The 13170-nt window shown below is 45.3% G+C and overlaps 1 protein-coding gene across 2 annotated transcripts in view; it reads left to right on the forward strand.

Moving 5' to 3' along the window:
* The window catches only part of RAD54B (RAD54 homolog B), a 97942-nt gene that overhangs the window by 8983 nt on the left and 75789 nt on the right, over positions 1-13170 (forward strand). Inside the window, exon 3 of one of the 2 annotated variants that reach the window (XM_058668790.1) lies at positions 888-1053. In XM_058668790.1, coding sequence (XP_058524773.1) covers positions 888-1053 — 166 coding nt within the window. The remainder of the gene's footprint in view (positions 1-887; positions 1054-13170) is intronic. The other variant, XM_058668791.1, reaches the window with a different exon arrangement.

Raw genomic sequence — 13170 nt, forward strand, 5'->3', positions numbered from 1 at the left:
GTGCAAGTTTGAAAAGACATAGAGTCTCCAGAAAGGGATGCAGTTCTGCCAGTAACCTGATTTGAGCCCAATAAGTCCCAAGTTGGCGTTGTAACTTGTGGTACTGCAAAATGATAAATCCTAGTTTTATGTTTCTAAGTGTGTGATAATTTGGCATAGACTCTACGGAAAACTTTGAGATATGCAAAATGATACCTGTCTCTACTCATCCCTTCACCTAGCTGCAACATTGTTACTCATGATCACTCTGGTTCTTTTCCTAAAATATTAACATGTTGAAGTCTTTATTTTAGATTTGAGAAATTTAGCAAGAAAAAGCTTGCTGAAGTATGAGATTGGCATATTATTTGTTTAAAACTTATCACAGTAAGCACATTTTCTTGTTTTTTAAGCACATTTGCAGTTTGTCTTTTAGCTGTAAAAACCAGCTTTAAAAGCAGTAACAATTGAATTTCAACTTATCATAAAATATCCATGATTTAGAAATATGGAAACAGTAACTCATGTTTTTATAAGGTTTATTTATGTGAAAGGCATAATTACAGAGCGAGATGCTTTGCCCACTGATTCACTCCCTGATTACTTGCAGTGGCCGGCGTTGAGTGAGGCTAAAGGCAGGAATCTGGAACTCCATCTGGATCTCCCACATGGGTGACAGGGGCCTGGGTTCTTGGACCTTCTTCTCTCCCTGCTCAGGCTCCTCATAGGGAGCTGGGTTGGAAGTGAAGCAGTGGGGATTCAAACCTGCGCTCACATGGAATGCTGGTATTATAGGTGGCATCTTAACATACTGGGCCACAATGCTGGCCCCAGGAGCTAAAATTGAAAGAACTTGTGGAAATGTAAAATTATAACTAATTTTTGATTAAAACGTATGTTTCTTTTAGGATGCTGCAAATGACTCCTTTGAGCGGTCAGCCAGTGATCCTGTAGTCTGCAGTTCAGATCCTCCGCCTCAAGAAGGAAGTAAAGAAATGAACCATGGGGATAACTCTAAGGGAAACTGTTATTTTAAAGCATCTGCCAATGCAGTGTTGGATCCACCTGAAATAGGTAAGGTGATACTTTCTGTTGATCAGTTTTGTACTTGGTTAATTGCGGTATGGCGTTTTTTTTTTTTTAAACAGTTATTAAAGAATGGATGTATTATATTTGAAAATTGTTGTAGTGCCGAGTTGTTGCCAAGTAAATATCGCCACCTAATCCATCTTCAGTGATTGAATTAATAACTAGCTGAAATCGTGATCTTCAGTAAGTGAGGTTGTTTATTGTAAACTTAATGGTCAGCTATCTTCTCCTCAAGTACTAACATCAGTTGTGTTTATATATATAATTAAATTCTTTTTCCCTAAAAAGCATGTTACAATTAGAGAAACAAAATGAGCAGATTATTTTAGATCAGTTAGATTGGAATTTTCAAGGTATGTAACCTACAAGGAGGTCAAGCCTCTAAGAAATGCTGTGTTCCTCCATTGTTGAAATTGTGTTTAAATAATGATTGTGGTCTTTCTGAATCTGTTTGACATCAGTTTTTCAGGTAACTATGAAATAAAAGAAGTGGCTCACAAATGTTTGGTCTTTCAAAGGTATCATTCAGACTACAGTTTTCCAAATTACATTTATCAATTTTTATTTTACATTTATTATTATTATTTATTAACTTTACATTTATTAATTTTTTTTTCCCTGAAAGGCAGCGAAGTGCCTTCAGGGAGAAACCTTTTTGAAGAAAGTTCTTGAACTTTGCGGTGATTGAAAAAATTTTACCTGTGGCTGGCTTTATTTGTTGTCGGAGTAGAAAAGGAATTCTGGTGTGTGTTTTTTTTAGCTGGTCATCATCTTGGTGTATTTATGTGCTCCTCATAGCTTTTCGGAGGTGGTGAGTGGTGTCATTTGGGACGTTGAGGAGGACTTTGGTGCTGGTGTCATTAGGTCCTTAGGGGTGGCTGTGGTCATGGCAGTGCAGCTATAGCCCTGGCTCACATTTGATCTCCCTTCTTTTTTCCGTGTGCTCTTTCCTTCCTGTTTAGGTATGTATTGTGTTTTCCCAGGCATTCTCTGTTCTTTCCCAATCTGTTAGCTAATCTCTTCACCAGAAAACAATACTTCAACTCTGGGCTATCACATGTTCTGTGATAACTAGTTTACGGATTTTATTTGTTTTATTGTAGTTTCCCATTCCCTTCCCTGTTAAATAAGAGAAGCGAGTTTAGATAAATTGAAGACAGAATTAATTTCCTCAGATCCTTAATCCCTTAATCCTTTCTCTAATTTTGTGTACTTGCTGGGCTGGGAAACCTGTGCCAATTTCCCGACTCTCCTGCCTCTGTTCAGGGAGGAGTTAAACTGGAGAAAGAGCTTTGTGAGAAGTGTTTTGTTCTCTATGTTGGGTTTTTGGAGAGGGAGAGGGAAAAATGTGGAAACAAGAAACCTGTATGGTATACACTTATTTATGATATCCTTTTAATTCTAGGTTTGATCCCTCTGAAGTGAGGTGCAAATCTTAAATTATGTCCCTGTTCTCCTTCATCACTTTTTAGAATTAATTTAAGGAATTAATTTTATTTGTAAGCAGAGTTAGAGAAAGAGCTCTTACAGCTGTTGGTTTGCTTCAGTATCTAGTGAATGGCTGCAGTGGCCAGAGCTGGGCCAGGCTGAAGGGGCCAGGAGCTGCTTTTGGGTCTCCCACTTGGGGTACAGGGGCTCAAGCACTTGGTCCATCTTCTGCTTCTGCTGTTTTTTTCAGGTTATTATCAGGGAGCTGGATCGGAAGTGGGGTAGCTGGTACTTGAACTGGTACCCATATGGGATTTAGGGGCTGCAGGTGGAGGCTTAATCTATTATGCCATGGTGCCGGCCTCTACTTTTTTATTTTGAAAAATTTGCTACAAGTAGAGAAGCTAAAACCATGGTCCAATTAACATTCTAAATTCAGCAGTTATTAACATTTTATCTTTCTTTGTATATGTGTTTTTGCTCCTCACTCATCATTTCTTCGTTAGAGGGAGGTCAGGAGGTCGGGAGAAAGAGAGAGAGAAAGAGAGAAAACAAGAGAGAATGAGAACGTGTATGTGAGCTAGCTAGCTAGAGAGTATCTTCCATTGCTGGGTCATTCACCAAATGCCTGCAATAGTTGGTAAAAGGGCCGAGCTAGGAGCCAGAAACTCAGTCCCTGGATGACGACAACCCACCTCTTTGAGCTTCTGCTCCCCTGTGCAGAAGATGGAATTGGGAACCAGAACTAAGAGTTGAATCCAGGCACTCCAGTGTGGGATGTTGGCCTCCCAAGTAGTGACTTAAAGGCTAGGCCAGCTGCCTGCCTCTTCCTGGGTGTTTTGGTGTCAGGATTAATCGAACAGACAACAAGAAGAAATTTAACGGAGAAATTATTTTATTATTCTACCCTGCGGTCATCATCCACACTTTCAGGATAATGCACTTTATTTGAGGATACAAGACTTTTATACCCCAAAAGAATGCACATGTCAAACAAAGGCTTTCATTAGTTCTTGTGTGAAGCTAGCAATTCTTAGCCTAATTATTCTTATGTTAGCAAAACTAAAAAAAGTAAGAGAGAAGACATTAACACAGCATCTTGGTATGCTTTGGTCTGTTATTTATATCTCAAGAAGACATAAGAAGAGATAGTATTGAGGCCAGGGACACTCTCTTCTGTTATTTTTAACTAGAGGGAGAGAGCACTGTGGATTTTGCTGTGCCACTTGGTGTTCCAAGGTTAGACACAAGCCCAGGTGTTCCTGGCTTGTGAATAGCTCCCTTAACCACTGATGCACTCAGCTCCTTCATCTTGGACGTAAGTTGTGTCTATCATACCACTTCACTTCAATCTATTTTAGCAAGTGCTTCCTCAAATAACACTTTCTTCCTGTGTAGTTATACATTACTATTATTGCAAAAATTGTTAATCAGGATTCATAGGATTAGTAATTTGCTTAAGTCAGTTAAGTTTGGTTTCTTTTTCAACTGAAAGAACTCACTTGCACTTCATTCTGCTTCGTTGGGCACCTCCTATCTTCATGACCCCACAGGCTTGCAGATGATAATCCTGTGAGAATCAAGGTGTCAGTCTACACTAATAACTTCCCCCAAGGATTAGAGAAAGTACCTTTATTACAGGCTACATGTTTTTGGCTAGGTTGCACAGCTTTTTCTGCACAACTCAGTACTTTTTAAAAAACATATATACATATTATTTTTATATCTTTACATAGTTGATTAGGGCACAAAGGGTCAAAGGCTACAGGAAATTGGGTAAGACCATTGTTTCCATATTTTTTTCTGTATCTGGGGTAAGAGGAGAAATAAAGGGAAAAGCCCCACTCAGCCTCCCACCCATCCCAGGGTCTCTGACTCGGGGAGTACTTTCTTTCTTTCTTTCTTTTTTTTTTTTTTTTTAAGATTTGTTTATTTTTATTTGCAAGGCAGATTTACAGAGAGAAGGAAACACACACATACACACACACACACACCCAGATCAAGATCTATTACCTGTTGGTTCTCTTCTCAAATGGCCACAGTGGCTGAAATGGATCCTGTACAAAGCCAGAAGCGAGGAGCTTCCTCTGGGTCTTCCATGGGATGCAGGTGCCCAAGGACTTGAGCTGTCCTTTGCTGCTTTTCCATGCCATTAGCAGGAGCTGGATGGGAAGTGGGGCAGGCAGGAGCAGAACTGTCCCTCGGTTGCAGCTGGAGATTATCCAGCTGAGCCATCATGCCAGCTGGTCCCACTATTTCTGAGCCCGGGCTTGTGAAAACGAAATCCTATAAGAAGGGAACTATAGTAGGTTAAAAGAGTTGTATTTGCTGGGAGCTGATATCATGGCATTGCAGATAAAGCCACATAGGTGCCTGTTCTGGTTGCTTTATTTTGGTCCAGCTCCTTGCTAATTGCCTGGGAAAAGCAACGGAAAATGGCGTGTTGAGTCCTTGTCACCTATGTAAGATACATAGGTGAAGCACGTGGCTCCTGGCTTTATCCTGACCCAGTACTGGCCTTTATGGTCATCTAAGGATTGAACCAGCAGATGGAAGCTCTTTCTCTCCGTTTCTCCTCTGTAAATCTGAAGGAAAAAAAAAAAGGAAGTGGAGCCAGGACTTGAAACCAGACATTCCAACATGGACATGGGCTGTGGATGTCTGAAGCCACATCTTAACTGCTATGCCTAATGCCTGACCCAGTTTTTCGTTTTTAAAGGTTGTATAGGAGCTGATGTGGTGGCTCAAAAGGCTAATTCTCTGTCTACAAGTGCTGACATCTGATAGGGTGCCAGTCCGTGTCCCAGCTGCTCCACTCTGGATTCAGTTCTCTGTTTATGGCCTGGGAAGGCAGCATAAGGTGGCTTAAGTTCTTGGGTCCCTGCACCCCTGTGGGAGAACTGTAGGAAGTTCCTGGTTCCTGGCTTCAGATTGACTAAGCTCTGGCCTTTGCAGCCATTTGGGGAGTAAACCAGTGGATAGAAGATCTTTCTGTCCTGTCTATAAATATGCCTTTTAAATATTTAAAAGAGTGAGTGAGAGAGAGAGAAAAAAAAGAGCGGAGAAGAGAGAGGGGAGAGAGAGACAGAGAGAATTTCATCTGCTGCTGTACTTAAATGGCAGTAAGAGCCCAGGCTGGGCCAAGCTGAAGCCAGTGACCAGAAACTTGCTCTGGGTCTTAGACTTGCGTGATCGTTTTCTGTTTCCCAGGTACTTTAAAAGGAAGCTGGATCTAAAACAGAGAAGTTAGAACCAGCGTGGTACTGTGAAATGTGAGCATTTCAAGTGGCTATGTAATCATTGGTGTCGTGATTCCCTCCCCTCTGTAAAAGAAAAGAGTTTTTAAAATGGTGTTAGGTGCCTTGTGGTGGGTTGGCCTATCCTGGAGTTATAGCTCTCAGAGTAGATGAAGGTGTGTGTGTGTGTGTGTGTGTGTGTGTGTGTGTAATGTATATGAATTCTGGATCTCTTGCATATCTGCCTTAAAATTGAGTAGTGTTACATAGCTTCCATGCCTGCAGATGGGTTGAATGGGCTGAGTGTGTGTAGTTGGTATGCTCTTACAAGATGAGGTTTCCCATATTCAAACAGCAAAGGTGAAAGAATTGAGACATTATGTTCCCTATTGGAGAAGAGCTTGTGGAACATGAAAGAACCCGTGTGCTAAATATGTTGGTGTCATAATTATTTATTTTCACTTAAGTGTCATTGTCAGTTTAATTTCAGCAACATAATTGCTATTGCTAAATAAATGATTTTTATATTTGTATTTAATTTGTAACTGATGATGTTATGCTAAAATATAGGTAATATAGTTGACTACTTCAGCCATCTGAAAGCATGATTTAGGAGCATTTAGTACATTTACAGTGGTGTGCAGCATCTCCTCTGTTTAGTTCCAGAGTATTCTTATGTTCCTAAAAAGAAATCCCAGAATGGTTAAGCAGCCTGTCCCCATTCTTTGCTCATCCTCCACCCCTCGCAACAGCTGATCTATTTTTTGTCTCTGTGTTTCTGCCTGTTCTGGATATGCCATTTAAAGAGAAACATGTAATACCTACTTTCTTGTGAACTTTTAGTAAAAATAGGTGATGCATGAATGTGGTAAAAAATCAGAAGGCATGAAGACGATGGTAGCAATTCTTCCTCTTTAATTATTAGCCTCCTAGTTCTGGTTACCAGGTTTTTTTCTTTTTTTTCTTTTGAGGTATGCTATATGTCCGGAAACATTTGTAAGTAGATATTTTTCCCATCCAGATAATTGTTCACTAGCTGCGTTTTTGTGTACATTGCCTTTTTACTATAATAGTGTATCTTTGAAATTGTTAGTACGTTTATGACTACCTCATTTCTTTAATAACTGGTTCTTTTGTATTGTATTTGGATGTGCTGGATGTACTACATCAATCTGTATTTGTGGGTATTTGGGTTGCTTGGGACTGTATCCATAGGATAAAAACCTTGGAGGATGTGGCAATTTGTATATATCATTATGATGGATAATAATAAATTTACCTCTTCAGAGTTTAGTACAGGCTTATACTTCCACTCTCAGTGCATGAGAAATTAAAATTATTGTGATGCACAAGCTATATGAAAGTATGGTAGTCTTGGGCCCGGCGGCGTGGCCTAGCGGCTAAAGTCCTCGCCTTGAATGCCCCGGGATCCCATATGGGCGCTGGTTCTAATCCCGGCAGCTCCACTTCCTTCTAGCTCCCTGCTTGTGGCCTGGGGAAGCAGTCGAGGACGGCCCAAAGCTTTGGGACCCTATGCACCCGCGTGGGAGACCCGGAAGAGGTTCCAGGTCCCGGCATCGGATCGGCGCGCACCGGCCCGTTGCGGCTCACTTGGGGAGTGAATCATCGGATGGAAGATCTTCCTCTCTGTCTCTCCTCCTCTCTGTATATCTGACATTGTAATAAAAATAAATCTTTTTTAAAAATGTGTAGCTTTTTGTATTCTTGAACATCTTGCAATCTTAAAACATCATTAAAAATTTAAACCAAAATCACATCAAGGTAACATTTTAACTACCAGACTACCATACTTTCTTTCTTTTTTTTTTTTTTTAAAGATTTTATTATTATTGGAAAGCCGGATATACAGAGAGGAGGAGAGACAGAGAGGAAGATCTTCCATCCGATGATTCACTCCCCAAGTGACCACAACGGCCGGTACTGCACTGATCCAAAGCCAGGAACCAGGAACCATGCGGGTGCAGGGTCCCAAGGCTTTGGGCTGTCCTCAACTGCTTTCCCAGGCCACAAGCAGGGAGCTGGAGGGGAAGTGGAGCTGCCAGGATTAGAACCGGCGCCCATATGGGATCCCGGTGCGTGTGCAAGGCGAGGACTTTAGCCGCTAGGCCACGCCGCCGGGCCTAAAAAAGCTACAAATTTTACACTTTTGTGTATTTGTAGTTTTTCTGAACCATTTTAGAGCAAGTGATTGATACCTATCATCCTAAATTCTTTAGCATGTATTTTTTTTCCCCCCACATTCTCTTTCTTCCTTCCTATATCTGGGGGGAGGAGGAAGATAAGGGTAGAAGCCACACCTCGTCTCCCAACCATTCCTGATGTGGGGAATGCTCCCGACGGTCCTGCCCAAGTTCAGCAGTTCTCAATTGCTGCCGATCTTGCCACTCCAGTCACAGTGAGATCTCTCCACACTCCACTGACTGACACCTCAGAGTCTCTGTTTGTCCAGGTATTCACTGTCAACACTTGGTTGGGATAGATGATCGATTTGTTCTGTCCTCTGTCCCCTCTTATGGTACCAGATGTAGTCTGCAGGCTCCTGTGTACTGCCATATCCCTCATGTGCACCTGGATATGCTGTTCATTGCTCCATCTAAGCCACTGAGGAGGCCCAGCTCTGACACATCCATTCCCACAGTCAGCCCATGGAACCTGCAATTCTCTCCATGATTGGAGTTTTGAGTCCAGCAGTTCAATTGTGGGGATTCCCAAAGAAACCTCATCTGAGATGATCCCAGACCTGATTCTTGTGCATACATGCCGATGCAGGGTGCAGCACAGTCCATCGCCCCAGTCAGCTTGTGTATGTGTACACTAGTAGTTGCAATTGTTGGGTCAGTTCTGTCTCCAGCCCTGTCTTCTACACAAACCAATGGGTGTTGGAGTCCAGCCTGATCCTGCCCACCACACACTTGGCCTTCATGTAAACCAGGGGAGTTGCAGCCTAGTTGGAGCAACCCGCAGTGACCCCCACTAGGCCTGCTCCTTGCTCTGGTTCCTGTGCTTGCCAGCATGAACAGCATTCCGATCCAGTCTGTCCCACATCCCATTCAGCTCTCCTACATGTCAATGGGCATTGAAGACTAGTTCAACCCAACCAGGCCCACTATCCAGCCCACACACATACTGGTGGGTGCTGTTCTGTCTAGCCAGGTTCGCCCCAGTCCCAGTTTCATGCTCTCCAGTGGACGTGATAACCCAAGAGGGAGGTGCCTGCTATTTCCCTAGTGGGCTCGCTCCCACTTCCAGATCTTGCACTCTCCAGGTGGTTCTGCAGTTAAACTTGACAGAATTTGTCTCCCTACCACTCCCCCGCCCCCGTGCCAGCATCTGCCAGCTGATGCTGCAGCAAAGCCCAACCAACCCATATCCACTCTTGACTTATGCATGCACTGGTAGGTATAGGCAGCCTAGCCTGACTTTCCCCCAATCCAGCTCACATGTAGGCCAATAGGTGTTTTAGCCCTGCCTAGCCTGATCTGTCCCTAATCCCAGCTCTCACACTTAACGTTGGGAGTAGTGGCCCAGCAAGGGAGCTTCCTGCAGCTCCCCTACTGGCTTTACTCCCTATTGCCTGGGTCTCATATGTGCTGGTTGAGAACTGTGGCCCAGTCTGGCAAGTACCACCTCACCTCAGCATTTGTCAGTGGGTACTGTAGCCTGGTCCAGCCCAGCCCATGCCCAGTTCCAGCTCATGCTGGTCAGGGCTACAGCCTAGCCCAGCCTAGCCAGCCCTGAGTCCTGGCCTTCATGTGAACTGGCTGGTATTATCGCCCAACCTGGCATGACCCACACACCATTCTAGTTCTTAGGTTTGCCAGTGGATGATATGAGCTGGCTCAGCCTGGCTCACCTCAGACCTGAGCCAAATGTATGCCGGTGGGTACCATATTTTGGCCTGGTCTGGACTGCTCCCTTTCTTGGTTCATGTGCTTACCTGCAGGGACTGTGTCCTGACAGAGGAGTTCCCCAAGCTCCTCTATCAGAACTTCTTCCAGTGCCAGATCTCATTTCCACTGGTGGGTCCATGGGCCAGCTCTACTTAGTCCATCTCCTGTCCTAACAGGAACAGTGGCTGTTCCTGACTGGCCTGTACCCATTCTGGTTCTTCCTGTTGGGTGCTACAGCTCAGCCAAGTCTGGTCCACACCCATACACAGCTTACTCATGGCCCAGCAGGGGAAAGAGATCTAGCCCAGCCCATCCTATACCCATCATGGTTCTCACGAGCTCCAGTGGGTGCTGGAGTCTAGCCTAGTTGCACACCCCACCCCCAGTCCATACCTGTAACGAGGGAGACTGCAGCTATATCCAGACAAGACTGCTGTCCCCATTACAACCCTCACTCACCATGGGAACCATAACGCAGCCAGGGTGTCTCCTTAGCTCCCCAACCAGGCCTGTTCTCAGCCACAGATCTCACATGGGCAAGTGGTTGTTCTGACCCAGCTTGGCATAGCCCCTCACCTTTTTTGGCCCTTGGCTTCAGATGCTGTAGCCTGGCCTGGCCCAGCCGGCCCCAGTCCCCAACTCTCGTTGGCAGATGGAGAAACCTGGCCCTGCTCAGTCTGCTTCCATCACTGGCTCATGCAAACCAGCAGGTGTGGCAGCCTAACCCAGCATGACCTGCGCTCCTTCCTGGTTTCTAGGTTTCCTAGGCCCTACCCAGTCTGCCTCCTTCCAGAACCAACCCACATATTAGGCAGTAGTTGGAGCTACCTTACCCAGGTTGTCCAATACCACGACCTGGACCATGTGCTTACCAGTGGGAGCTATGTCCCCCAATAGGGGTGTTTCCCAATTTTCCCTGCTCAGCCCACTCCCAGATTCAGATCTCATGCATGCCAGTGGGTGCTAGGCCCTTGCCCGGCATAGCCTGCCCCCTCCACCCTGGCTTTTGTATGCACAGATGGGTATTGTGGGCTGGCCCGCCCCACATCCTCTTTTAGGATGCTCATGCAGGTGCTGCAGCCTGAACCTGCCCAGCCTGTTCCTGTCCCCAGGATCCATGAGTGATGGCAGGTTCCTTGGTCACACCTAGCTCAGTTCATCACCACCCCAACTCTTAAGCTAACAAGTAGGACTTGTGTATTTCCACAGGGTTGGGCCCAAATATACCCAACAGAAACGACCCTGGGATTTGGTTCTCTTGCATGCTGGTTGGTGTCATGGCCCAGCGTAACGTCACCCGTCCCCTGATCTGACACTCACTGTCAGGTACTGTGATCTAGCCCTACCAGACAGGCCTCCATCCCTAGGTTTTTGTGTGGGTTGATGTGTGGTGGTCAGCAGTGTTCCATGCTAACAAACCCAGCTCAGGTCTCCCATGTGTACTGGTGCATCAGTCTGACCCATAAAGGTCTTCTGGCCTCTCCCCTCCAAATAACCAGGTCTCAGATCCCTCGCGTGCCTGCAAGTACAGTGGCTTTGTTCTTGGGAGTCCCTCAGGAGTTCTTCCTCACCTGGAAGATACTCCCACAGCTGTCCTTCCTATCCCACATTCCCTTGCTCCTTTCCCTAATCAATCCACAATCCTTATGCCTAGGAGTGTATAGGTTCTCTAACCCAGTAGGTGGTGTGCCGATCCAGAACTCTGATGCCCACCAGGGTCCCAAGCTCCTGGCACATATGCTGGCCTGGTGCTCCACCCCTCCACATGCCCAAGATCCAGACCCATTGAAGTTCTCCAAGCCTGGTCTACAAGCATACCGGAGCAGTGTGCTGACCTGGGGCTCTTGTCTTCCCTTTCCTCTCCTCGCCCAGGACCATGCACCTGGGGAAATCCTAGGTTCACTCCACCTGTCTAGAGGCAACCTCCCAGAACCCCACAAAGCATGTATTTCTTATACCAGAATAGGCTTCTGTATATTAAAGTACAAAGGTAAGACCGTCAAAATCAGGAAATTGACATTGATACAGTATTACCATCCACAAATCTCAGTTAAGGCTTTGTGCCTGCCTCAGGGATGTCTGCTATGTCCAAGTGTTGGCATTCCTCCAGAATTCTTATGTTGAAACCTAGTCACCAATATTTTAAGGTGACAGAGAATCTTCAAAGATGAGATTATTGCCTTGGTAAAATAGACTACAGAAAGAGCTGCCTTGCCTCTTCCACGTGTGAGGGCGCCTGCAGTGGTGCCCACCATGAACTGGCAGGCTGGATCACAGTGGACACAGGTCTGGGCTTTTCAGTCTCTAGAATTATGGGAAATAAGTTTCTGTTGCTTGTAGGCTACCTGGTTTGTGATACTTTATTATAGCAGCCTTCATGGACTAAGACAGTGCCCTTTATGGCAAAAATAAAAAATGAATAAATAACTTTTCCTATAGTCAAGGATCATAGGTTATGTTTACTTGTCATCTCTCTTAGTCTCTAATCTGGACCAGTGTTTTAGGTCTTGCTTAACTTTTGTGATTTTAATATATTTTTTAAAGATATATTTATTTTTATTGCAAAGTCAGATATACAGAGAGGAGGAGAGATAGAGAGGAAGATCTTCCTTCCGATGAATCACTCCCCAAGTAACCGCAATGGCTGGTGCTGCACAGATTCAAAGCCAGGAACCAGGAACCTCTTCCGGGTCTCCCACATGGGTGCAGGGCCCCAAGGCTTTGGGCCGTCCTCGACTGCTTTCCCAGGCCACAAGCAGGGAGCTGGATGGGAAGCGGAGCTGCCGGGATTAGAACTGGCGCCCATATGGGATCCAGGCACATTCAAGGCAAGGACTTGAGCTGCTAGACCACTGCACTGGGCTGATTTTACAATTTTTTAAGGAAGAATTATCTGTTTACTTAAAAGAGTTTTGGAAAAAGAGGGAGAGAAATGGAACGAGAGAATGTGCTGTTTCACTCCAGAGGTTTTTTCAGTGTCCGACACTGGCCAGGCCGAAGCAGCTTCATTCACATTTCCCCCAGGGATGGTAGGGGCTCAGATATTTGGGCCATTTTCAGTGTCCGACACTGGCCAGGCCGAAGCAGCTTCATTCACATTTCCCCCAGGGATGGTAGGGGCTCAGATATTTGGGCCATTTTCAGTGTCCGACACTGGCCAGGCCGAAGCAGCTTCATTCACATTTCCCCCAGGGATGGTAGGGGCTCAGATATTTGGGCCATTTTCAGTGTCCGACACTGGCCAGGCCGAAGCAGCTTCATTCACATTTCCCCCAGGGATGGTAGGGGCTCAGATATTTGGGCCATTTTCAGTGTCCGACACTGGCCAGGCCGAAGCAGCTTCATTCACATTTCCCCCAGGGATGGTAGGGGCTCAGATATTTGGGCCATTTTCAGTGTCCGACACTGGCCAGGCCGAAGCAGCTTCATTCACATTTCCCCCAGGGATGGTAGGGGCTCAGATATTTGGGCCATTTTCAGTGTCCGACACTGGCCAGGCCGAAGCAGCTTCATTCACATTTCCCCCA

Source organism: Ochotona princeps, chromosome 9 (assembly GCF_030435755.1).
Source record: "Ochotona princeps isolate mOchPri1 chromosome 9, mOchPri1.hap1, whole genome shotgun sequence".
NCBI lineage: Eukaryota > Metazoa > Chordata > Mammalia > Lagomorpha > Ochotonidae > Ochotona > Ochotona princeps.